Source organism: Mustela nivalis, assembly GCF_964662115.1.
Source record: "Mustela nivalis genome assembly, chromosome: 12".
NCBI lineage: Eukaryota > Metazoa > Chordata > Mammalia > Carnivora > Mustelidae > Mustela > Mustela nivalis.
In genome coordinates, this window is record NC_139031.1 from 45838680 (window position 1) to 45863417 (window position 24738).

At 42.7% G+C, this 24738-nt stretch overlaps 2 protein-coding genes across 4 annotated transcripts in view; one reads left to right on the top strand and one right to left on the bottom strand.

Annotated features, from left to right (window-relative positions):
- The window catches only part of CPVL (carboxypeptidase vitellogenic like), a 128225-nt gene that overhangs the window by 90878 nt on the left and 12609 nt on the right, over window positions 1-24738 (top strand). For all 3 annotated transcript variants that reach the window (XM_082692870.1, XM_082692872.1, XM_082692871.1), the window contains one exon: window positions 10972-11154. In XM_082692870.1, coding sequence (XP_082548996.1) covers window positions 10972-11154 — 183 coding nt within the window. The remainder of the gene's footprint in view (window positions 1-10971; window positions 11155-24738) is intronic.
- Window positions 1-24738, bottom strand: part of LOC309845205 (uncharacterized protein) — an 82514-nt gene that overhangs the window by 1358 nt on the left and 56418 nt on the right. Inside the window, exons 8-10 of the mRNA XM_082692884.1 lie at window positions 19521-24522; window positions 14024-14099; window positions 513-604 (exon numbers count right to left, since the gene is read on the bottom strand). Coding sequence (XP_082549010.1) covers window positions 513-604; window positions 14024-14099; window positions 19521-19544 — 192 coding nt within the window. The 5' untranslated portion in view covers window positions 19545-24522. The remainder of the gene's footprint in view (window positions 1-512; window positions 605-14023; window positions 14100-19520; window positions 24523-24738) is intronic.

The window sequence follows — 24738 nt, forward strand, 5'->3', positions numbered from 1 at the left end:
AGAAAGAGAGAGAGGGAGAGCACAAGCCCAGGGAATGGCAGGCAGAAGGAGAGGGAGAAGCAGGCTCCTCGATGAGCAGGAAGCCCAATGAGGGCTTGATCTCAGAACCCTGGGATCATAACCTGAGCCAAAGGCAGACGCTTAACCCTGTGAGCCACCCAGGTGCCCCTTCTGAGCACTTCTAAATTGATGCCTGTTGAGGTTGCTGGGCATTTCTTCTGTGGCAAACCACACTGCTCTCTGTTGGTCCTTGGGATAGCTTCAGCATGGAGAAGGGAGAGCAGGCACCAGCGACATTGCATAGTGTCTGGGACTCTGCTTCCCTCTTTTCCATCTCAAAATCCTTGGTGAACCCACTGAGATTTATAGCAATGCTCTTTATTTTTGAACTTGAGTGACAGTGATGTCGAGGAGCGGGGAGCTGGCAGGGGACTTGATGGCAAGGGGTTTTCTGGAGCTCCTATCTATTCCCCGAATAGTTGAGGCCGGAGGAACCACTCCCACTCCTGCACCTGGACTGTTTTCCAGCTTCCTGAGTCCAGCTGGGTGAACTGCAGATTCCTCGTCTCAGAGTGGCCGTCCTTGGAAGTTGTCCTTCTAGCAACTGTTGACAAAGGGACAGATTGTCTTTTCAGGATATACCAAACCCAAGGTATACATGGCTGCTGTCCAGTAGAAATAAAATGCAAGCCACGTATGTACTTTTAAACTTTCCACAAGGAACATTAAAAATACATAAAGAAGCAGGTGAAATTAATTTTGATAACATTTTCATTAACCCACTATACCCAAAATAGTAATCTGCATGCCATCGATATTAAGAAATTACGATATTAAGAAATTACTGAGATACTATACATTCTTTTCCTGGTAGAAAGTCATCAGGAACCAGTGCGTATCTTAGACTTACAGCACATCTCAGTTTGGACTAGCCATGTTCCAAGTGCCCACTAGCCCCATGTGGCTGGTGGCTACTGTATTGATTAGTCCGGGTTATTACCTGTAGCCTTAATTATTATAAATTACAGTATTTTTTACTTGTTCCATGGGGCTGTTTCTTGTTGGCTGGGTCGAGTGCAAATGTATATACTCATTAATGAAGTTCACTTAATAATGTGGGAAAGGAAAGAATTGGCTCCTTGGCCTACCTTTCAGTAGAGTAATAACATTGGCAAGCACAAAGCAGTCTTCGGAGGTGACCTTTGATGTGATCTTGAAGCTGGCATTCTGACAACCAGGAAGGACAAGTTCCTCTCTGGAGAGACTCATCTGGGAAATGGACAAGGCTGCTCCTGGGGCAGTTTCAGTTCATTAAATCCAGTTATTGTGATGAGGGTCAGAGGAGACTCTTAAGAGGTTAGGGAATCAGAAATGGGCTCTGAGAGCAGACCCTGAAACAAGAAGCTGAGCAAAGACTCCCCTCGAATGGGCCCCCATGACTTTTCTATTCCAACGGGAGGAAATAAATTATTCTGGGTCATTATTAGAAGTAATTTTAAGTGTGCTATTCTAGGTAGTTAAATTTTCTTTCAAAGAGCCTTGGGTTGCAGTGATGGCTTGCTGGATCCTTGTCAAGTTGGCTTTGCTTCTCGTTCCCTTCTAAAAGCAACTGAATTATTTAGAGTTAAGTTGCAAGAAAGCAGGAATAATTTTCTTTGGCCAAAAGACATTATTTGTATAATCGCTGGGTGCTCACTCCAACTTGTTTCTCCACTTTCGTTTTTCTTTACTCGTCTTGGCATAACCAGCTGGTGGGGGAATGGCAGGCACATGGGGGTGTTTATTCTAAGTTCATTTTCCCTCTTTCTTTGTCTTCCTTTCTCCTCAAACTTGGAAGCAGAATATGTCCCTTTTGAAGAACAGCTTGGTTGCAGAAGTGACTACTGTTCATTCAATGGTTGCGTTATTTTCCCACCAGTCTCCTTTAGGCAGGCCCTGAAGACTCTGGCTTCCTGCGTTACAGCCCTGTATCCCTGCAGAATCATCGGGAAGAAGTAGGGCCAAAAGAGCAAGCAGTGGGCCACTGGGACTGAGGCATTGTCCGCGAAAGGATAACAGCTCTGCTTGCAGTCGCGAACATTTCTGGAACATTATCTTGCACAGCAGAAATTCAGTTTTTCTTTTGCAGTTGAGCTTTTGGGAAACCCTCAGGAATTACCCCAGGTTGAGGTGGATATTACTGAACTTAATTCTCTTCTGTTCAGGAGAAAGGCACCTGTGGGTCATGCTAATTGCCTCCGGCAGAAACAACTCCCCGCTACACTGGGGTTTATAATAGAAGAATGAGAAGTAAGGCAGCCAAAAGAGGAAGTGTGGAGGGCTGCTTTGTAGGAGTTTCATTGATTTAGCATCTGTAGGGAAAGCTTCTTTAAAAAAAAAAGGGGGGGGTTGGGTTTTTTTGTTTTGTTTTTTAGTGCACAGGAGAACATTCAAAACTAAGACAGCGGCCAATTGGGACCGCTGTGCAGCCTGGAATAGCGGAGGCCGCCGTTCCATCATTTCCCCAAACAGGAAACCACAAAATGTTGGAGATTAAGGTCACTAGATCATTGGGGAAAGAGCATAACTTTGTCTGCAAAGTATTATGATGGATTGTAAATGGGCCAAAATATAAGCATAAATCTTTCGTCTAAAAATGCTACAACAAAAATCCAGCCTTCTCACAAAAGCCCAGTTTGCTTTCCTGTCGTACTGAGAGACCGGAGCCCCTTTTGGCGGCATTTCAGTAATTTTCCTAATAAGTTGAGGAGTAGTCAGGAAAGCAGAGAGAAAAGCTTTGTGTGTTCTCTGTCAGTAACATGTGTGCTTCAGTTTGGGTTTAAAAAAAAAAAAAAAAGCAAAGATTTAGATCAGCAAGTGGCCCTCAAGTGATTTATTTTCAGTCTTCTGCTTTTCTACTGGTGACAATGAAAATATATCAAAATCACATTCATATACCTTTCTGCCCCAAATCCCTTCTTTCAAGTATTCAGTTGTATAGCCACCATGAAAAAGTACAGATGTCTTTTTTCTCCATTGAGTATCATGTGTGATCCCCTAAATTACTTGAAGTCAGAATTTGACTCTGACGGGGGGGTAGGGGGCTGAGGGAGTTTTCAGGTGAGTCTGCAGGTAAACTGGTCTGTGGCTAGCTTGGCTAACTGTCGGTTGCTTTCTATCTGCCTGGAAAATATTTACCCTTCTGAGGTGTGTATTGTGTAAAATAAGGTTATTATCTTCTGATTCTGTTCATCAGATCTTTACTAGGGAGAGGTTTTCTTGCTGAGAGAGTTATATCCATGGGAAAAAAAAAAAAAAACTGTGTATATACATCCAGAAAAGCTTGTGGTTTAAGATGTTAAAATGACTAGATTTTATTTTATTTTTTTTTTAGATTTTATTTATGTCTATTAAAGAGAGAGAGAGAGCAGCAGGGAGGGGTAGAGGGAGAAGCAGGGAGCTGAGTGGGGAGCCCAACGTGGGGCTCGATCCCAGGACCCCCTGAGCTGAAGGAAGACGTTTAACCCACTGAGCCACCCAGGCCTCCAATGCCTAGATTTTAGAAATACTTAAATGGAACTGACTTTTTCTTTGACCCCTCTTTTAGGAAAACTTAGAGATGAAAGAGTAAATATGCCTCTTCTCTTCTAATTATTCGCTGCTTTGGAAAGTTAAAAAAAAAAAATCTGGAGTGTTAGGAGGATAGGGGTCACATCTTTTCATATGTGTTCCCTGGGTGTCTAGTCCTCAGGCTTTGCATGAATATTTACTTTATTTATTCAGAAGTAGGGATTTCCCAAAAGCAGATTAAACAAGCAAGCAAACAAAACATGCTCCATATATAAGTGAGCATGTACTCTTGCCTCCAACTCAGACAAAAGGCCACTTCCCTTCCATTTTTCAATGGAAGTGAAATTCCGCTGCCTGTGGATCCAGGAAGGAAAGGAAAGGAATAGAGTTGGATTGAGACCTACTGATCTTTCCTTTTTACCAATGACAAAGACATAGATACAGAGAAATCTTTCCCTCTTCTAAGAAAAACAATAGCATGAGCTCCGAGTAGAGGACAGGTGCCCTTGCACCTCTTGTGGCTGGTGAAGGGGCGGGGGCAGCCTGAAGGGGGCAGCCACTGCCCTGAGTCAGCTCAGTGTGGGTGAGTGGAAATCCAGGCCCACCGTGGTCAGATCTCCCAGAAGTTAAATGCCAGCATCTAATTGCAAAAGCAGCAGTGACAGCAAGTAGATTACAGGAAAAATCCCTGCAAACTGAACGCAGGCCTCCAGCAGCCAATTTAAAACCTCCACGTTCCACTACAAAAACGTACTTTTCAGATCATTCTTGATCCAAAGTAACCACAACACGGATAAAATCCTGCTCTTCAAGTGACAGGATACTTCTGCATCTCCCATCCCATCCGGCCCTCCCTACAATCCCAGGATATAAATATTCCACTCTACAGAGAAGAAGACTGAGGCTCAGAGTGAGTCAGTGACATACCCAAGATCATTCAGGAAGCCCAGGCCTCAGGAGCCTGAGTTGGGGCTGGAGCTCAGGCCTGCTGTGTGCTTTGTCAAACCGATGAGCTCCTACAGTTGTTTAGAATTGTAACTTATTATGTTCCGTATCACAATTGTAATTCACAAGTAACGACTGACTTGGAGGTTGTGGAGCTCTTTGAATAGCTGTGTTGAGCTCTTCTAATGTGTGATAATAATAACAGGTGTTAGCATTCACTGAGCATTTACTATGTGCCCAAAATGCAGAGATTCACATGCATGGTGTTATGTCATCCCCCCAGGAGTCCTCTGTCCTAGATGCTTCTCTTCCACCTATTTTACAGATGAGGAACTAGAGCTCTAAGCAGACTAAGTAATTTACAATCATCTTGCTAGTAAGTGGCAGAGTTAGGATTCGAACCTAAAATGGGTTAAATAACACCAGCCTTTTGGGGGTGTTGTGAAATCATGGATGCGCCATGCTTAGTACAGTTCCTCCAGCAGAAGAATGAGAGCATTCTGCTGTTACTCAAAAAATGTCCTTTTTGGGGTGCCTGGGTGGCTCAGTGGGTTAAAGCCCTGCTTTCAGCTCAGGTCATGGTCTCAGGGTCCTGGGATCGAGCCCCACATCGGGCTCTCTGCTCAGCAGGGAGCCTGCTTCCTCCTCCTCTCTCTCTCTCTCTCTCTCTCTCTCTGTCTGCCTCTCTGCCTACTTGTGATCTCTGTCTGTCAAATAAGTAAATAAAATCTTTTTTAAAAAAATGTCCTTTTTGAAAGCGATACTTTTTTAAACAAATATATTTTATTTATTTATTTAACAGACAGAGATCACAAGTAGGCAGAGAGGCAGGCAGAGAGAGAGGAGGAAGCAGGCTCCCTGCTGAGCAGAGAGCCCGATGCTGGGCTCGATCCTAGGACCCTGGGATCATGACCTGAGCCAAAAGCAGAGGCTTTAACCCACTGAGCCACCCAGGGCCCCCTGAAAGCGATACTCTTTTACCATACTTTTCTATCAGTTAAGTATGGGGAAATTCCTTGCAATCTTGAATCTCATGCTTCAAAGCTAAAAGTTTCTTTACAAGGGTAATTGATAAACTCATGGTTCTGACTACCAAGAAAAGATTACTGAGATACCGTGCCCAGTGTGTGTGTGTAAAATCAGAGTGAAAGGCATGTTATTTCAAGTGTTTGAATAAATGGAGTTCAGGTTTGTCCTGGCAGGATTTCCTCCCACTGTAGGCCTATCCTGGAAGAGTGAGATTGGCAACCAGGTATTTGACAGGAATGTACCATCTACGCACTTTGAAGGCTTATTTTAGAAGAAGGGCTCAATTGAGTCTTCCAAGTCACTCTCCAGTTATCAACCTACTTGAGAAGGAGGACCTGACATGTGCTGAACTCCTAGTATGTGCCAGGCACTATTCTAGCAACTCTGAACACAGTATCTCATTTATTTTCACTACAGTGAGATGTAGGTCTTCCCATTTTCATGTCTAGAAAAGGGAATGCAGCCCATGGAGGCTAAGCCCCGTGTCCAGGGGCTCCCAATTACTGCATGCTGGGACCTGGGTGACAATGACCAATGAATGGTCATTGGTATAGAAGTTTGGATTTCATGCTTTCAGCAACAGAAACAACCTTGCTAACTCGAAGCATAAAAAGAATTGATCAGAAGATGTGATAGGTCACAGAATTCATGGAAAAATTGAAGACATAGATGAGGAAAGACTGGGAGCAAGGACAATTCTGGGGATCCAGGTAGGAAAGCAAATGGGCAAACTCATCAGGAAACCCTGTGTCACAATTCAAATTTTATGAAAAGAGCATTTGAGTGCCCTAGTGTAGGACAGACACTCATCCCTTGCACAGAGGAGGCAGGATATGAGATTGGCAACCTCCACTAGGGCTGGATCCATTGAGGGTGTGGGAGTCCTGTTATCAGGGGAAGCAAGAGTCAACCTAGGCAGGCCAAAGCAATAGGCAATCAACATACAGCATTGTAGAAAACTTCTCACAGAGTACAACTGACTCTACCCAGTAAATGTCAATACTTTTCACAGGAGGCCAGGCCCTGCTCAAGGCTGCAGGCCAAACACGTGTCAGGAGAGCCCCATTCTCAGGGAGCCAATGCCATGCGACAGCTGCTTCCTCAGTGGCACTCCTTACCACAGAAGTGAGGCATCTGTCACCAGCCGAATAACGACCTGGTACACATCACAGAGCCCAAGTGAGAAATGACAGAGAGATGTCACCAGACTTGGACGAAGAGACCAAGCTTGTTTCTGAACTAGAGATGTGAACTGTGTCTCACAGTCTGCCAACTCTCCGCTCCCTGAGGCTTTTGGTAGCACTAAACATTTAGCTGTGGGGAGTCAGGAAATGCTTGTTGGTTTGAAGGAATTCAGCCCTTTTCTTAAGGAGTTCTAGGTAGGCGTTTGGAAGTCTGGGATCTCAGACACATTCTGGAACCTCGCTGTGTCACAATTTCCTTAACAGCTAAGTAGAGGCAGACATAATTCCTCTCGTCCCAGTGTCCTGAAGCAGTCAGAGAATAAAGCCGTATGTATAAGAAAGTACTTAGGAAAGTAAAATGCTCTTCTCATTTCTGCCTTTTGACCAAACAAATAAATAATGCTTATAATCCAGTCACCTCCTACCATGTCTTATAAATTATTGATTTCTGGAATGGGTTTTTAAGATCGTCCACAAGCAAACTAGTTAGGCTATTTACCTAGCTGTCATGAAAATCGAGAGCTGGTAATATTTGAGTTAATACAAATTATTCCCCAATAAAGACCCACCTTTTGCCAACCAAGGTCCCCGACATCTTAGTGTTATTATTTTACTATTTTGTCTTCATAAGCACATCCTGATTACATTTACACCCCCCCCCCCCAAACCCCTGGAAAACAGTCAAGTCAAAACAAATCATCCACATCTTAGCTGCCTTAACTGTTAGTATTTCGATGTGTTTTTTTCCCGTTTGAAGCATCTTTTCGAAAATGTTGTATTTATAGAGTACAAACAGTAGAATCACAGCCTTCATTGATTTTTTAATAAGTTATTTTTCCACGTCTAAGCAAAACCATCAATTTCACTGAGCTCACTGGTCAGACCTCCAAGTAGTCAAAGAAAAAATTCTCTAAAGGGAGTGCCCTTTGCAGTTTAACTGAGGCATCATAGCTGTCCAGGAAGGAAAGCGAGGAAACTGGGTGTTTCGGGGGAGCTGCCTGGTGTTGTCACTGCAAACCAGCTCCGTCCAGTCTTTCCCTTGTGCCTTGTTTTGTTACAGTCCCTACTGGGAAGACAAGGGTAGCTAAAAGCTGCATTCATTTCTGTCTCCGCCTCTCTGTCTTTAGATCCTGTTGCTTAAAATACCAGCAAGCCTCAGGGAGAGGTTTGCCCCAGACCCTCCCAGGGTTAGCTCGAAAGCTCTGCCTCCTGGGAAACTCCTCAGGCCAGGCCAACGGTGGGGGGATGGGGGGTGGGGGGGGGCTCGTCATCCCTCCCCCCCAGGAAGATGTGGAGGAAATGTACACAGATCCTCCACAACTGACCAGCTCGTCAGGGCTTGGGCCTTGTCCTGGAACTTCTCTGACTACCAAGCTGAGTAGCATGTGCCCTTGGGCCTCGGAACCACCCACCCCTATGCTCCACCCACCTGGTTCTTTGGCTCCTTTCACTGGATCCTGGCTATCTCTCCCACTCACCCAGCCCTAAAGGCAACTGAAATATTCCTGTCAGGGCTGATGAGAGTAAATGTGACATTTAGATAAAAATAAAAGCTCTGGAATTCTTACATTTAATGCTGGCAGCCTTAAATGCCAGCTTTGAAATCACCTCGCTTGATCATTAATCTGATTTTTCTTTCTTTCTTTCTTTTTGCATTTGACTTATGTGCCCTTTAGAAGTTAAAAACGTGTTCCTTGCTTTAAGAAGATTTTTCCGTGTGCCCCCAGAAGCAGGCCTTCTACGTGTCCCATGTGCAAAATTACGCAGTTCAGCCCCACACTGCCTCGTTTCAGAGAGTTAGAGCTCTTGTTTGTGATGAGTCTTGAATAACAAGGGGCACAGCTCAGGGACGGACTGCATTTCAATTCAGTCCAACGAACATGTACTCTAATGCTGTACAAATAAGCCCGTTTTTGCTGTAACCTGTGGATCTGCTTCCCTGAAAGATAAAAAATTCCAATCAATTTCAAAATATACGGATGATCGTCAGGTAGCTCCAAGAGACACTAAGAAAGATGTGAGCTTCATTTAGTGGCCACAGAGTGGAAAACAACCAGATGCGCTTGTGTATTTGCTAGTTAATCAGCATCTTTTCATGGAATTCTAGAAGAGGAATTACTTTATAGATGATTATCTCTGCTAATCAGGCCTTTCTCGAAGGGGGGGGGGATTTAAGCCTTGTTTGCTGGTACAGATCATGTGTAATTGTTTCCATACTGTTGGCAAAACAGCTGTAGGAGTTTTGCATGGGCCATAAGTACCCAAGGTCTTTGAGGCAATTTCTTTGTATAAACAATGCAAATTTTTATTGCTAGAGTTGAGTTGAGTCTTTTAAAGAGGCTTTAAATGGAGCAGGAGTTTTCCCCTTTGGGTTTCTGCTTAGGAGAGCAGAGGTGGTGATGGTGATGGGGTAACATGAAAGATCCTGTGCTCCTGCAGCAGAGGCCCAGGGCTCTTTCATCTTGGGCTCAGTCTTGGCCCACTGCTGCTTGAGGATTTGGAGTGTGTAAAAGTCCTGGGCTGTTTAATTATGTGCAAGCCTTTTAAGAAGCCTGCACCAGGAAGGCAGAGATGGAAACATGTGCAGTGAAACATTTTATATCCAATTTGAGGATTCAACCAAAGGTCTTCACTTGAGCGAAACCAGAACTTCCAAGTAGATCAAAGGTAGCATGGAGCAGAGGAAAACCTCTTTGTTGGGGGTTGAGTAACAATGCCTTACAAGAATTAGTATTGTGTGAGTTGCATAAAAATAACCTGAGAAGAGTGGAAAACAAGGGAGAAAATCAGATTTATACCACCTATGTTAACCAACTATATTCATGTTTTTTTAAAGTGGTATTCCGTATATGTATGGGTTTATATGCCTATGTTCTACGTGCGTGATTGTGATATGTATTTGACTTTCAGCTTTCATACTTAACAGCATGCGAGTATTTTCCACGTTGCTACATGGTTGGTTCAGTGGCACATTTTAAATGGTTTTGCATGATCCCATAGGATTTCTGTTCCGTAGTTTATTTAACCCCTTCACTATGGAACTTTTGGACTGTGTTTCAGTTTTTCATTATAAGACCCAATGAATACGACTATATATATCGGGGGGGGGGGGCTTATTTTCATAAAATTCATTCCACAACCTGGAGTTGTTGGGACAGAGAGTCTCCACATTTTCGAATCTTCTTGTTAAAAATGGATCATTGCTTTCCTGAAGAGTAGTGCCATTTTTACACTTCATTAGCACGGGGTGGTATCTGAATTCTTTCCCAAGCCAGCTGAATATTGCTTTATTGGTTTTGGAGAAAAGACACGAGTTGCTTCAGGGTTGTTTCTCGTATACTATCCACCATCTTTGCAAAAAAATAAAAATTGTATTCTAAGAAGAAGAGACATTCCTCATTGTTGACAAGTGGCTATCGTGTCTAAGAAAAGGAGGCCTTATAAGGGGCATGGCAGACCCAGTTGCCTCCAACAAGGAACAAATCTGAGGCACCTGCTTCTCTCCATCTGCCTCAAAAAATTGTAGTTGCCACTATAAAAAACCAGTGTTGGAAGGGAGAATCATATGGATTAGCAGCTCCTGAGAGAATGCCCAGCCCACCAGCTCGAAAGCCGAGTTAATGAAATGCAGTCTCCACTGAAATGCAGTCTCCACGCAAATCCAATGGTATAGTGTTCCTCAGTTCCACTAAGAGGTTACCACAGTCCTCTTCTTAAATATGTTTTTTTTTTTAAGATTTTATTTATTTATTTGACAGAGAGAAATCACAAGTAGATGGAGAGGCAGGCAGAGAGAGAGAGAGGGAAGCAGGCTCTCTGCTGAGCAGAGAGCCCGATGTGGGACTCGATCCCAGGACTCTGAGATCATGACCTGAGCTGAAGGCAGCGGCTTAACCCACTGAGCCACCCAGGCGCCCACCACAGTCCTCTTCTTGAACATAGCTGTACCTCAAAGTAATATCCCTGGATAATACAGTACAAATGCTTTTGTAACTGAGAGAAGACTTTATGCAGGTTCCTAGGAAGGTTCGAACTTCTGGAAGAATTGCAATGGCTGAGCCAAGGCTTGTGCTGATTTCAGATTGTTGGTGTGGCCAACTGGAGGAAAATGACCCCACTCACCTGCTGGGCTGACCTCTCTGAGCACAGAATCAGAAAGCCTCCCATTACCTTTTCTCTTGTGCACACACTGTCCATACCCAGATACACATGGTGGCTTCACCTGCTGAGTCCCACATTTGCCCACACCTCGATTTCGTTTCAGGTTCTGATCTACAATGGCCAGCTGGACATCATTGTGGCAGCTTCCCTGACAGAGCGCTCTCTGATGGCCATGAAGTGGAAGGGGTCCCAGAAATACAAGCAGGCAGAGAGAAAAGTTTGGAAGATCCTTAAATCCGATAACGAAGTGGCTGGTTATGTGCGGCAGGTGGATGACTTCTTTCAGGTCTGGAGACACTTTGGGGCCTGTAGGTTTTGGGGTTGGGGGTGGATGGTGGGGTTGAAACAAAAGCTTGAACACCAGGAAGGCCTGGCTAGCCCTAGGCAGGGTCACACAACAGCCCAAGGCTGTCTTCTGTGGCCCTCCTCTCCACAGGGCAGAGTACCTGAGTTCATTAAAGTACACAGTGCTTCATGGGAACCAAAACAAAAGTTTAGCTATTATTCAAGAGACAAGGTAACAATCAAAAAGATAATACTCATCCCAAAAGACAAATCTTTAATGAGAGAGTTAGTCTATTTGGGAACAGAAGGGAGCTTGAACAAATGACATGAGTTAGATTCAGTGTAATCTCTCCCGGCAAATCTGTGCTCACATTGGGTCTCACACATGAAGCCCCAGGACAAAATCTGTGCATCTGATGCCCCTAGTGTGACCTCCACTTCAGGGCTCAGATGTTGCTCCTAGCCATGCCTGTCCACTGTGCCTCCAGTCTGCAGGTCTCAGTCCTTCATTCAAGGGTCTTCAGGCCTTCATTGGTGACTACGTGATGATTACACCATTTACCTCCAGAAAGTTCTTGGAGAAATCAAGAATGCTTTTGCATAGTTAGTCAAGAGGAGAGATTTAAGTCTTTGGACCTGAATGTTTTTTCCTGCAATTTTTTATTGGAGGAAACATTGGGAACTCAGTTCTGTAGTTTTGAGTATTTGGAATTACAGCATTCCAAATGCTCGAGCTTTTCATTAGGCAAATCCATGCTCCAAATAACAATTGATCTCAGAGGCATGCTACCTTGAAAGTACTTTGCTTTGGCAAAATAAATGAGAGTTCACAACAAATTCCTTAAAGGTCACTGAGTTGTGATTTGCATTACTCACTTATGTTAGAAGAAATGATGGATCAAGCAGAAATTATGGGTAGTCTAATGTATACAGGGACCCTTCTATCCCTCCCCAACCCCACCCATCATTCTAACCATGTAATAACATATACAAAATTTAAATATTGTGCAACGTTAACTACCTTGGACAAAGGAAACAGTTGAGAGACATAGTTCCGGGCTCAAGTAAAGGGAAACTCTATGTTGGAAAACTTATAATGTTATAGTTTCTAAATTGAGATAAATTATACCAACGAATTAAAAACTGGTGCCACAACAAACTAAATGAGTCAGAGCAGAAACAGTTCTTGCAGGACGCATGTGAGGTTTGAAAATAAGGCTGGGGCAGGATGGAGACAGGAGTGTCTGTTGAACTGCAGAGAGATCTGGAGAGGAGATGGTGAGTGCTGTGTCCACCCTGGGTCTTCTGTAAACAACCCAAGCAGTCTTGGATTGAGTACCAACTTGGGAATCACAATAACTGGTTAACTCTAAAGACTGATTCCAAATGATTGAAATTCCTGGACAAATGGAGCCTCTTCATTTACAGAAGATATCCTGGACTTCATTTTTGGTATTTATTTGTGTGTTTTTAAGTAACACAAGTTATATATATATATACATATATGTACACATATATGTTTGTGTGTGTGTGGATATATGTATATACACACATAGAACAGAGAATATATATATGTATATATAGAGAGAGAGAATATATATACACATACATATATAGAGAACAGAGAACATGTGTATATGCTCTCTGTTCATTATTAAATGTATTGATTAATATAAAATATATATTGTATATATAATATATATTTAATATGATTTTTCTATTCTCCTTTTACATCCATTCTTTATTTATGTTGTCATTAAATGCATACAGCTATAGAAGTTACACTTTCCTGGCAAATTAAGTCAACATTATTCTCAGGAAGTATCCCTCTTTAAGTCTAGTAATGTTTCTTGTCCTAAAGTCTGTTTTGTTGATAGTACTATAACAATGCCAACTTCTTTTTTTTTTTTTAAGATTTTATTTATTTATTTGACAGACAAAGATCACAAGTAGACAGAGAGGCAGGCAGAGAGAGAGGAGGAAGCAGGCTCCCCACTGAGCAGAGAGCCGATTGCGGGGCTCAATCCTAGGACCCTGAGATCTTGACCTGAGCCGAAGGCAGAGGCTTAGCCCACTGAGCCACCCAGGCACCCCACCAACTTCCTTTTTGATTAATGTTTCCCTGGGACATCTTTTTCAACTCTTCGTTTTCAATTTTTCTGTATCCTTATATAGAAAGATGTGTCTCTTTTAAGTAGCATTTAATTGGGTCTTGTATATCTTTAATAGAGCCTGACAATATTTTTTTTAAATGGAATAGTCCATTTACATTTAGTATAATTACTGATATATTGTGTTTAAATCTACTGCTTTACTATTTGTTTCTTACTCAGCTTACTTTTTTGTATTTCTCTTTTCTTTATTGTATCCTTTTGTATTACTCAAGTGTTTTACATCATTTTTGGGTTTTATTCCCTCTGGAAACCTGTTAGGCTATATACTCTTTTAATCTTGTTTAATGATTATACTCAAGGGTAAATTATAAATTCTGGACTTAATTTTAATATAAATTAGAATTTTACCACTTTCCACAGAAATGCAAGAACCCTAGACCTTCCTTACAAATTCTCCTTGTTTTGTGTTATCATTAAAAACAAAACAAGGGGTGCCTGGTGGCTCAGTGGGTTAAGCCTCTGCCTTCAGCTCAGGCATGATCTCAGGGTCCTGGGATGGAGCCCTGCATTGGGCTTTCTGCTCAGCAGGGAGCCTGCTTCCCCATCTCCCTCTGCCTGCCTCTTTGCCTACTTGTGATCTCTCTTTCTTTGTCAAATATATAAATAAAATCTTAAAAAAAAAAAATCTACACACTCTTCGAACACCACACAATGTTACCTGCATCATGTTACACAGCCAGTATCATTGTGACTTACCCATAAACTGATCCATTCGATCCCCCTTCAGCCTCTTTCCCATTTCCATGCTTCCGACTGGAATTATTTTTCTTTGCTTAAAAAAAAAAAAACCCTATTTTAGTAAAGTTGTGTTGGCAACAGTTTCTGGTTTTATTTGTCTGAAAATGTATTTGTGTTGCCTTTAATTGAGAAGTACATTTTTTGTGGAATTGAAGTTTAGCTGGGAAGTTATTGTCTTTTCAGTTTTCTGTCTTTGACTCGGGTCATGATCCAAGGGTCCTGGGATGGAGTGCACTGTCAGGCTCCCTGCTCAGCGGGGAGCCTGCTTCTCCCTCTCCTCCCTGCTTGTGCACTCTGTTCCCTGCACTGCCTCAAATAATATCTTAAAAGAAAGAAAAAAGAACAGCAGTCTGTGATACCCTTATAGGATTATTGAGGGAATTCAACAAGTTAATTAGCAGAGAACAGTTCCTTATTATAGTAAACATTTGTTATTATTACCCCAAAGTGCATATTAAAAATAGATATAATAAAAGGAAAATTATAAATCATCAAGATCAGGGAAAATTATTAAAAATCAAGCCTTCAGGGAATTTTAAGTATTAATGTTTAGGCTATTAAGGCTAATATAAGGTTAATAGGAGGCTATTAACATGAATGCTGAGCTGCCAGAAGCAATGGACGTGTCACTTGTCCCCTGTCTGCTGCACAGCTTTATGATGACAATACCACCAGGCACATGAGCATATCCTCTGGGTTCTCAATGGCTGTGTCTGCCGCCTGTTACTTTATGTCCCCCAGGCCAGCCTTGCAAACCACTCCAGTGCCCCGCACCACACCTGTATCTCACTGGGCTTGGTGCATAGAACCTCTAGCCGGGGAGGCTGGGCTTTGGTTGCAGGGACAACACGCACTACCAACGTGGGGAGAAGGGATTGGCTGCCACCCCAAAACTTGGGACGAATACCACACTAAGCCTGCTATCTCTTCTTGTGAATGCAAAACACACTGAGAGATGAAATGGCCCTCGACTGGCTGCCAAAAAATGGTAACAAATGCAGCAAGGCCCACATGTGTTTGTGACGAGGAGTGTTTTACCACACGCCAAGGGATCTGTGTTTTATGTAGGGGATATTAAAATGTTGGCAGAGCTCCTGCCCACTTACGCCTCAGCGTAAGGCTCGGGGGTGGCATGTGGAGATGGGGAATTATGGAGGAAAAGGAGCACCAGTGCTAAGAAGGGCATTCTCTGTGCGCCCCGGATTGAGAATCCTGTCCAAAGGTCAAACGTCTGATAACGAAAAAACCGAACCTTAGCCACGAACTTGCCTTTCAGCACTGGACACTCAAAACAGAAACGTGAATATGTCTGCCAAAAAAAGAGAGTTCACTCTCTGCCAAACTCCACAGCTCTTAATTTAAAAATCAAAACCAGTGTAGACCCGTCTCCGAGTGGTTACCTAAAGTGTCCATTCAAAAGAATGACAGCTGTCCCTGGGGAGCAACAGGGTTGAGAGAGGGAGCCTCTCTCTCCACATGTTCCCTGTCAGCCGACGCCTTGGGAAAACCCAAAGGCAGCTCCAGCCCGTCTGTGGAGATCTGGTGAAGGAGGGCTACGTGTTGCCTCTTGCTGGTTCTGGCCTAGAAGGCCACGTGCCTTTGGGATCTCTACCATTCTAAGAATTAGACACTGCCTTACTACATCACCCAGGCAAGTGGCCTTTGCTCCGTTTGTTCATCTATAAAATGCAGGGTTTGGACTGAGTTATCTGTAAGATATCTAAGAAAGATCTGAAATATTTATTTTTCATTAATGCCCAGAAGGTCTCAGTTAGCAAGCAAGATCAAACAGCTTAGTGACTTTCTGCATAGTGGGATGCGTGCGTGTGTGTGTGTGTGTGTGTGTGTGTATTGACTTAATAGCATTATGGTGCAGATCCAAGTTCTCATCCTCTTCCTCCTTGGCCGGTGATAACCCAGGGTCAACACTGTCAGGACCAACCTGTTCCTCCTTTTGGGGTCTTTCTCTATCCTTCTCTGAAAATCAATCACTTTCTAGAGCTTAGTAGGTTTGGTGGGGAGGCCAGGTTCATCCAAAGAAGTTATGGCTTTGTCTGGGGATTTCTGATACTAATAAAAGGGCAGATGCTGAAATTAACTAAAATGAACAGAGCAAACATGGCGAGCCATGTCTCATAATGGGAGCCTGAAGAGCAGAGCCCAACAGACTGCACAGCCTGCTGGTTTCCAGTCTGGAGCCAGGAGAGAGACTGGGAAGGGTCATGGGCCGTCGATGGTAGGCAAAGGGTGTGTGCTCCATTGTGTAAGCAGTGGGAGGCAGGCCACTGAATGTTTTTTTCCCCCAATTTTTTTTATTGTAAAATACATGTAACATGAAGGTTATCATCCTGACCATTTTAAAAATTTAGTTAATTAACTAATTAATTTTTTAAAGTAGGCCACATGCGCAAAGTGGAGCTTGAACTCACAAGCCTGAGATCAAGAGTAAAGAATGTTCTACCGACTGAGCAGCCAGGGGCCCCTAACCGTAACCATTTCAGAGTGTGTCATTCAGTGGCATTAAATACATCCATAATACTGGGGCGCGATCACCACCATCCATCTCCATAGCTCTGTTCATCTTTTAAACTGAACCTATGGCCATTGACCACTAGCAGTGTTCCCCCGCCCCAGTCCCTAGCAACTGCTGTTCTACTCATTCTGCTTTCTCTTTCTATGGACTTGACTGCTCTAAGTGTCTTGGATAGATGGAAGCGTACAGTGTCACCATGGAACATGTTTGTGCACCTTTTTGAAGCTGGTCTTTTGGAGGTTTAAAATGGCAGCGGTAGGATGAATTTAGGTTGGAGAGAGGTCAAGGAAGGGGATCCCAGGGAATAGGGAGTCCTGGTAGGAGCTTTCTCAGAAGGAGGTTCTCCACCTAAATCCTGAGTCCACCTTCATGATGCTCATCTCTGAGCTCCTGGAATAGGGGTTGGGGTGGGGGGATAAGCTTTGGAATGCCCAAGCTATGAGGACTGATTGCTGTTTGAGAACTGGTGGGTACTGTGGAGGCACACTGACTTAAAAGCTAAGTGTCCACAGGGAGAGCCTGGCATGCTGGTATCATACAGCACTCTCCGTGGTCAGCCACAGGAAGCCCCTCCAGCCTCCTCCTGAAGCACAATCCCTGAGCCATGATTCCACCTTGACCCTGACCTGGGCTTAGCTTGTGGGGCCCTCAGGCTGGTGGTCTGCCACACTCTCCTCAAGGGCTTCTCCCTGAGTTTCCAACAGGAACAAGACCTTCCACAAGCGGTTATGTACAGAGAAACCAAAGGCAAGCAGCCCCCTACCCTCCGAGCTTCACTGTTTTGAAGAGTTGTGACCAGGAGAAGGCAACCTGGTGTCAAGACCAGAGTATAGACTCGAGCTAGACACATCCGGTGTGAATTTCCGTTTTGGCTGTGGGCTGCTTCTGGTTCTGCAAACCCTGAGCGAGGAGGGTGTCGGGAGGGCCCGTGCTAATGGGGGCTATACCAGTTCTTCAGCATTTGTCAGCTCTCAGGCCTGCCACACACTTTTTCTCCACGGTTATGGAACACTAATGATAACCCCCGTAAATTATGTGATTATATTTCCTAATTTATAAATGAGCAAAGAGAAGTTTTGCCTGAGCTCCCGGCTTCAGGCTTCAAATAGTCATCATACCTGAGATTTGACAGCACAAATCTCGATCTTTCCCCTGAGTCATCATGCCTCTCAGGACCTATGAGGACAGTGAGGTGGGAAGGGTTAGGATACTTCGTTGGCCAGACTAGGCTACATGCATGCCCTGGGCTGTGTGTGGTGCTGGTGACAGAGGTGGGCGTGGCCAGCACATTTGGCAGTACATCCAGTCCACACAGAAAAGACTGTTTCCTAAAGGAAAGCAGAGTGCTTTCAAGAGGGAGGAGGACAGGGAAAGCGTGGTGTGCAGACAGAAAGCAGTAACAGCCTCAGCTTCCTAAGTGTGCTTTCCTAAAACTAACATTCGCTTTTGTTTCTCTGACTCCCCACAACTAGAAAATAGAGAAAGGAATAACCACAGTCCTCGGAGGACAAAGGAAGGTCAGGCTGAGATTTGTATGTTTCCACGGATAATCCACAGAGGGAATGACAAAGAGCTGGCCACCTGCCTCTTTTGGAGTTCCTGCTGACTTTTTTTTTTTCTTATTTTTAGAATTTTAAACAGCTTAGGGAGCATTCTGAACTAGTTCTGAAGGAACTAACAGTTCCAGAAAGGTCTTCATTGAGTCCTTGATTGCACTGGCAAAATCAGAGTAAGCAAAGAGCAACAAATGGATTTTTGCATTCGCCTAGTGAGATGAATGTAAAACAATATTTAATGCAGGAAAGTAACTGTTAAACAGATTTGAGATGATGATTCCCAAATACACCTGATTCCCTGGGAAAATGTTTTGTCTTTGTTAATGACATTGTTACACTGAATCTTCACCTCTCTTCCAGCTCTGTTGCTTTCTACGAAGAGAGATGTCCTGATTCATAGCTTCTTTGTCTCCACCACCTTTATCTGGGGATAGTTCTCTCTGTGTATGGGAATTGAGATGTGAGCAGAAAGCCAGAATATAGCAGTCACATCATCATCATCATAAGGATGACTTCTCTATCATCAGAGAGCTCCATGGTAGTCACAGACTGAGTTCTCCAGAAGCAGGATCCAGGTCAAGTTTGGGGTGCAAGGTGTTTATTAGGGATCAACATGTGTGAATAGACTGGAGAAGAAACAGAATAGACAGAAGAGGGAATCAAACGCTGAGGCAGGCCTGAAAAAGCTCGGCCAACCCGGCAGAGAACTCTGGAGAAACTCTTCTTCCATCAGCGTCCCTCATTGAGCCAAAATGTCCAGATCTTTAAGTGCCGCCTCATTCAGTCATCACATGCAGGCTGCCCCAAGAAGGGCATCATCTTGGGGAAAGGCTGTTCTCTGTAGCTGAGGCAGCCCCTGGAGCTCCTGACAGCTGGACAAGTCCATCCTTGATCTGACAAGTCCATCAGATCCCCCTTCAAGGATGGGGATCTGATGGTACCTCTCTGTCTACCATAAAGGCCACCCAGATAATGCAGTTGGGAGCTATCAGGGTTGGCGTGGTGGGGGGTGAGAGCAGGGGCTGGTGGTTTGCCTAACACCACATAAGATATCGTATCACTCGCTCTTTGCTGGCATAATGTAAGCTTCCCCCTAAGCTCTCAATGAAATTATGTCTTCTGTCTGCATTAGAAAGATGGATCCAGCCTTGCTTTTTAATTCATATCAAGATTCCAAGATGGAAACAGCAGAGTTTTCAGGAGAAAGAATGAAGAATTATCAGTAAATATTTCCCCCTTTCAGTTATATATTAACAGAATAATAATAGATCACTCCAAAACTCAGTGGCTTGACACAACAACAGTTTATTATTTCTCAACATTATGTGGGTGGAATGGGCTTAGCCCAGTGATTGTTCTGACTCACATGAGCTACATGAAGGCCATCCATGCAGCTGCATTCCGTGGGGAATATGGCAAAAGCTAGGACATCCGAGGTGGCCTTCTCTTCTCCAGTGCTCTCTCCATATGGCCGCAAACCATTCAGTGTCTTGGTCTGGGCTATGAAGCATGGCAGCTGGTCTCCCAAATTGAGAAGCAAAAGATGTCAGTCCTTTTAAGACCCAGGTTCAAAAGTCCCAGAATATTATTTCCATTGCATTCTTTTGGTCAAAGCCAATCACAGAGGAAGTTCACATTCCTCTTAATGGGAAGAATGGAAAGAATTTGGTACCATTGTTAAACTTGCTACATTTTCCTAAAACAGTGTATCTATCTCCAAATATTCTTACTTTATTTGTCTGAGATAGGACCTGAGCATTAGGATATAAGCTTGTTAGGGAATTCTAATATGCATCCTATTTGGAGGAACCCAAAATTATGATTTCTTTTGCCCCTTTGTTGATGCCAAAATGGCTTTGGCTTCTAGAAACCCCATGTGGCTTATGTTTGGATAAACTTTCATTCTGATCCCTAAAGGCTGCTCTAAATCCTGACCTATTTTACTTCCTCCCAGGCCAACCAGAAACTTGAGAACATAGTTTCACTCTTAACAAACCAGCCATTGATCTGAAACATCACTTTTAGAAAAGTGTCCTCTAGTCAATAGTATCTACTGGTGGGGCTCTTATTCTGTAAAATCCTCAGCCAAAACCTTAAGCTAAATCTTAGACCTCAGTCTCTGCTGTGCATTGTAGGTTTACAAGTGGTCTTTGTTCTCTTGAAACACTGATAGACCATTGGTAATGTAGACTCCTAGAAAAACGCTTGTTATTTACTCAAAAGATTAGCTTCCTTTTCCCAGCTAACTTCTGTGCTGTACTGAAATAATGTGGTCCTCCCAGGCAAAGTCTTTAGATAGTAGTGTGTCTTATGCTACTTTTCGGAAGTGATACAGCTAGATCCAGGAAGGTCTGCTATAAACATCATCCAGATCCATTCTCAGCGAAGACGGTATCCACAAGCCATTTTGAATTTGTTTCTGGATATCAATTAATGATCAAATATTATGATAGATTGATATAATTAATATCATGTTGGCAAAAAAAAAAATGCAGCTGTTTTACTGAGGAGTAACCTTAGTATTTTCATTAGGTGATTATTGGGTTCTTAAAAAAGGGTTCTTAACCTAGGGCAAGGGTCTGTGGATAGTATTCAGGGGGTCAGTGAACTTGGGGGGAAAATGCATTTTATTTTCACTAACCTCAAACTTAAATAGCTTTTCCTTCTGTTATGAATTTTTAAATTTAGCATTTCCTCCCATTATGAATGTAGGCCACAAACCACAGCTGCCTTAGCGGTATCTTTGACTCTGTCACCAATAGAAAACAGAGATACTTTGATATCAAATACAAATGCCATTGCAAATACCTTGAAACAGCATCACCATCACTGTTACTTTGAAATTACAGTAGTTCTCAAACCCACTGGTTGTTCTTATTGAATGTGTTTATAGAGAAGTACATATATTTTTATATCCAACTTTATTTTTTATGACTTTGTTAATTTCAATATAATGGGTTCATTTGTAATCTGTAATATGTATATGTAAATATATAAAATGTATTTTAAAACATTTTTCTGAGAAGTATCCATAGGTTACAGAAGACGCCGTAGGGGTCCACAGCACCAAAAAGACCAAGAGCCCGTGCATTAGACAATTTGAATTATTGAAAATAATTTCTAGATCCTCCCCAACCCAAACCATAAACCGCCTTTAGCCTTTGGGGACCCCAGATTGAAAAGTTACGAATTTAGCTATCAAGTAGACTTGAATTTTCTCTCTAGTCTTATTACCTTGGCAATTCTAGCTCCTCCTCTCACCATCCTCAAGCAACGGAGTGTTGAGATTAAAAGACCGGATACTGTGCCAGACACTGCTCCAGCACTGGCTAGCTGTGTGACCTTGGGGAAGTCACTTGGCTTCTCCAAGAGGTTCTTCATCCGTGAAGTGGGGATAACATTAATACCTCTCTCTCTCATGAAGGGATTAGTTATTAGGATTCATTGAGATTATGGGTATCCGTGTATTACTTGACATTCTACGCGGCACCTAGTAAGCATGGAAGAAATATTTATTGCTGCTGCCTCTCTTAGCATTCATCTGTTTCCATAGCTTAAGATGTACTCCTCCTGTCTAACAGGATTCTTAATAGATACTATGTTTTTAGGTTAGGCCTCAACTAAATATTATTTATCAGAAAGGCCTAGAACTACAGCAATTATTTCCAGTTGTAACTTCATAACAAAAAAACGGTCTTGGTGAGAGGCAGAGGAAACAGAGAGCAAGGGGACATGTTCCACATTTGGCTACATGGTGGTCTAATAATAGTAAAGAAAAGTGGCTACATTGAGTAATGAGATGTTTCTAAAACATCAAGTCCCTTCTGGTTGAACAGTCATCTGAAACATCCCTGTTGACAACAAATGAAGCATCCAGCTTTTTTTGTTTTTGTCTTTTTTTTTTTTTTTCTATTTACACTGAGCTTCTAATAACATGTGGAAACAGGGAAGAAGAGGAATATAGGAGTTGAGAGTTAGAGAGTAAAAAACTATGCAGCAAAACAGAAACCCCAGTTGTTTGCCGAACTTTCTGCTCTTCTGCTGTCCAGCATGGAGATGTGGGTGTTTATTTTTGTTCCTAATATTTATTTTCTTATGCAGCAATCAGAGTCCCAAGGTTTAGATTCTGGCACTAGCCCTGTCTTCCTAGAGCTGCTTGCCAGGGGGGGACTTCCCATTTTTGCTTTTGTTTCCCTTTAATTGCTTCTCTGTATCCTCCCCACTTACTGTTTTAGACACATGGCCCATCTCATCAGTTCTGTGTTAGAAGAAAAGAGCGTGACAGAGAACATATTATATTTTTTTAAGATTCGTTTTTTAAAATTTTGTTAGCAACTATAAGAGGTTTTTCTCTCTCTCTCTCTCTTTTTTTTAGTTAAAAATTGAATAACCAAAAAGTACGTATAGTGATTGTATGAGATAAAACAAACAATGATAAATGAACCCCTTTGTACTCACCCCTTTCTCTCATTGCCCCTGGAGGCGAACCACTGAACTGGATTTTGTTTTTATCATCCTTTTTTTTTTCCCTTAAGTAATAGTTTTACAGATATACATCTATATAAATATTTTACTTCTCATGTTTAATTTTCTATAAAAGGAATGATTCTGTATGGATTTTGTAATAACATGCTTTTGCCTCTGAGCAATGTTGAGATTTCATCCATGCTGATGGGTTCAGTTGTGCTGTTTCCTTTTTTGTTGCCATATAGTATTCCACTGCTTGATTCTGTCCCTCAGCCATTCCACCGCTGCTGGACATGTGGGTTGTTGCCAGTGTTTTGCTACCACAAATATTGCTTTTGTGAACATTCTTGCCTTCCTCGTACCCATGTCCAAGAGTTTGTCTAACAATCATCCCTAGAAGTGGGACTGATGAGTTCATAGGGTTTGAGCATCTTCAGTTCCATCAGATCATGCCCAACTGTTTTCCAAACTGATTATAACCTTGCCAGTAATGTTTAAAAGATCAGAGTATTTCACTCTCTCACCAACTCTAGGACTTGTCTCTAGACTTTTTTCCCCGTGGAAAGGTGAAATTGAAGGGGAGGCTTAATGTCCTTTCCCATGTCTGCCATTCGTGATTTGTCTTCTTTCCCTCTTGCTGTATTTCCCATATTCTCTGGCTGGCCTCAGATGGAAAGACTGTAGCTTCTACACAAAGCAAGCAGGTGGGATGGACGTGCCATGTCTAAGTCTTAGCACTGATTTGGTTAGGCAGATGTGTTTTTCTTTCTGAACGTCCTGTGCTGAGGTTGGCTATCAAAATATCCGGCTTAGGGGCACCTGTGCGGCTCAGTCTGTTAAATGTCTGCCTTTGGCACCATCATGATCCCAAGGTCATGTCCATGTTGGGATCTCCACTCAGTTGGAGTCTCTTTCTTCCTTTGCCTCTGCCCGCTCCTGCTCTCTATGTCTCAGTCTCTCTCTTTTTCTCTTAATTAATTAATTAATTAATTAAAAAATATATTTTTAAGAATATCCAGCTGAAAAAAAACAGGGAATTTAGTCCTCAGCACCTTTTCAGTTCAACTCACCAACAGTGGCTCAGTATAAAGAAGCAACTACTAAAACAGATTTCAGTTTATGCCTTGGATTTGTAGTCAAGCCCTAGACCATCAGGAGGAAAATCTGAATCTTTCCACAACACAACACAGGGACCCTCAACTTCCATCATTTTCCCACCAAAACAGCAAGGAAGTCAAGTTATTTAGCCAGGTGCTTTGCTGTGTGTCTTACCAGAAAATTAAGAAGAAGAAGAATTGGTAACTATTAGTCACATCTGCTTTCTAAATCCTTCTCAGTGGGCTGATTTTATTCATTTCCTAGTGCTTGACAAAGAAACCACAAAGAACTACTTAAAGAGAAAAATACTGATTTTATATAAAGCAATAAAAAAACACAGCATTTTGAGGAAATTTTTAAAAAGAGGCTCCCCTACTTTATACATTCTAAAATGGGACTGTTTTTGCTTTTGTGATGTTTTAAGAAAAGTCCCAGGTTTTAGAAGATGCTATTCAAGAATGCTCCGTGTTTTAAGTTGTTGTGGTTTAAACTACTTCCTTTGACAATAGCTGGTCTTAACAAGTCCCCTTACTCTCCAGTCTACTCTTCTCTCGGTGCTTTTGCCAAAACACAAGTCCGATCATGTTTTCTTGTTCGAACCCTCTCACTGACTCCCTGCTACTTCCAGAATAAAGTCTTCATTCCTTATTAGGTCCTTTCTGCTCTTCTGGCTGCCCAGAAAACTCCCATTTACCTTCAGGGATTACAATGACCTCTAAAGGGGTACCTGGCTGGCTGAGTCAGTAGAGTATGCCACTGTTGTTGGTCCCGAGTTCAAGGCCCACGTTGGGTGTAGAGATTACCTATAAATAAATAATAAATAAGTGAATAAATAAATTAAACTACCTCTAGGAAGCCCTTCTCCCAGAATACCTCATTCTGTGCATCTCTTTGTGCATGAACCACACTGGGGTTTCTCTTTCATTTAACTCTTTAATTGCTTTCCTCCCCTACTTGATACTGAGCTCCTTGAGGACAGGAATAACATCATTTATCTCTGTAGCAAACCCCCTTAGCAC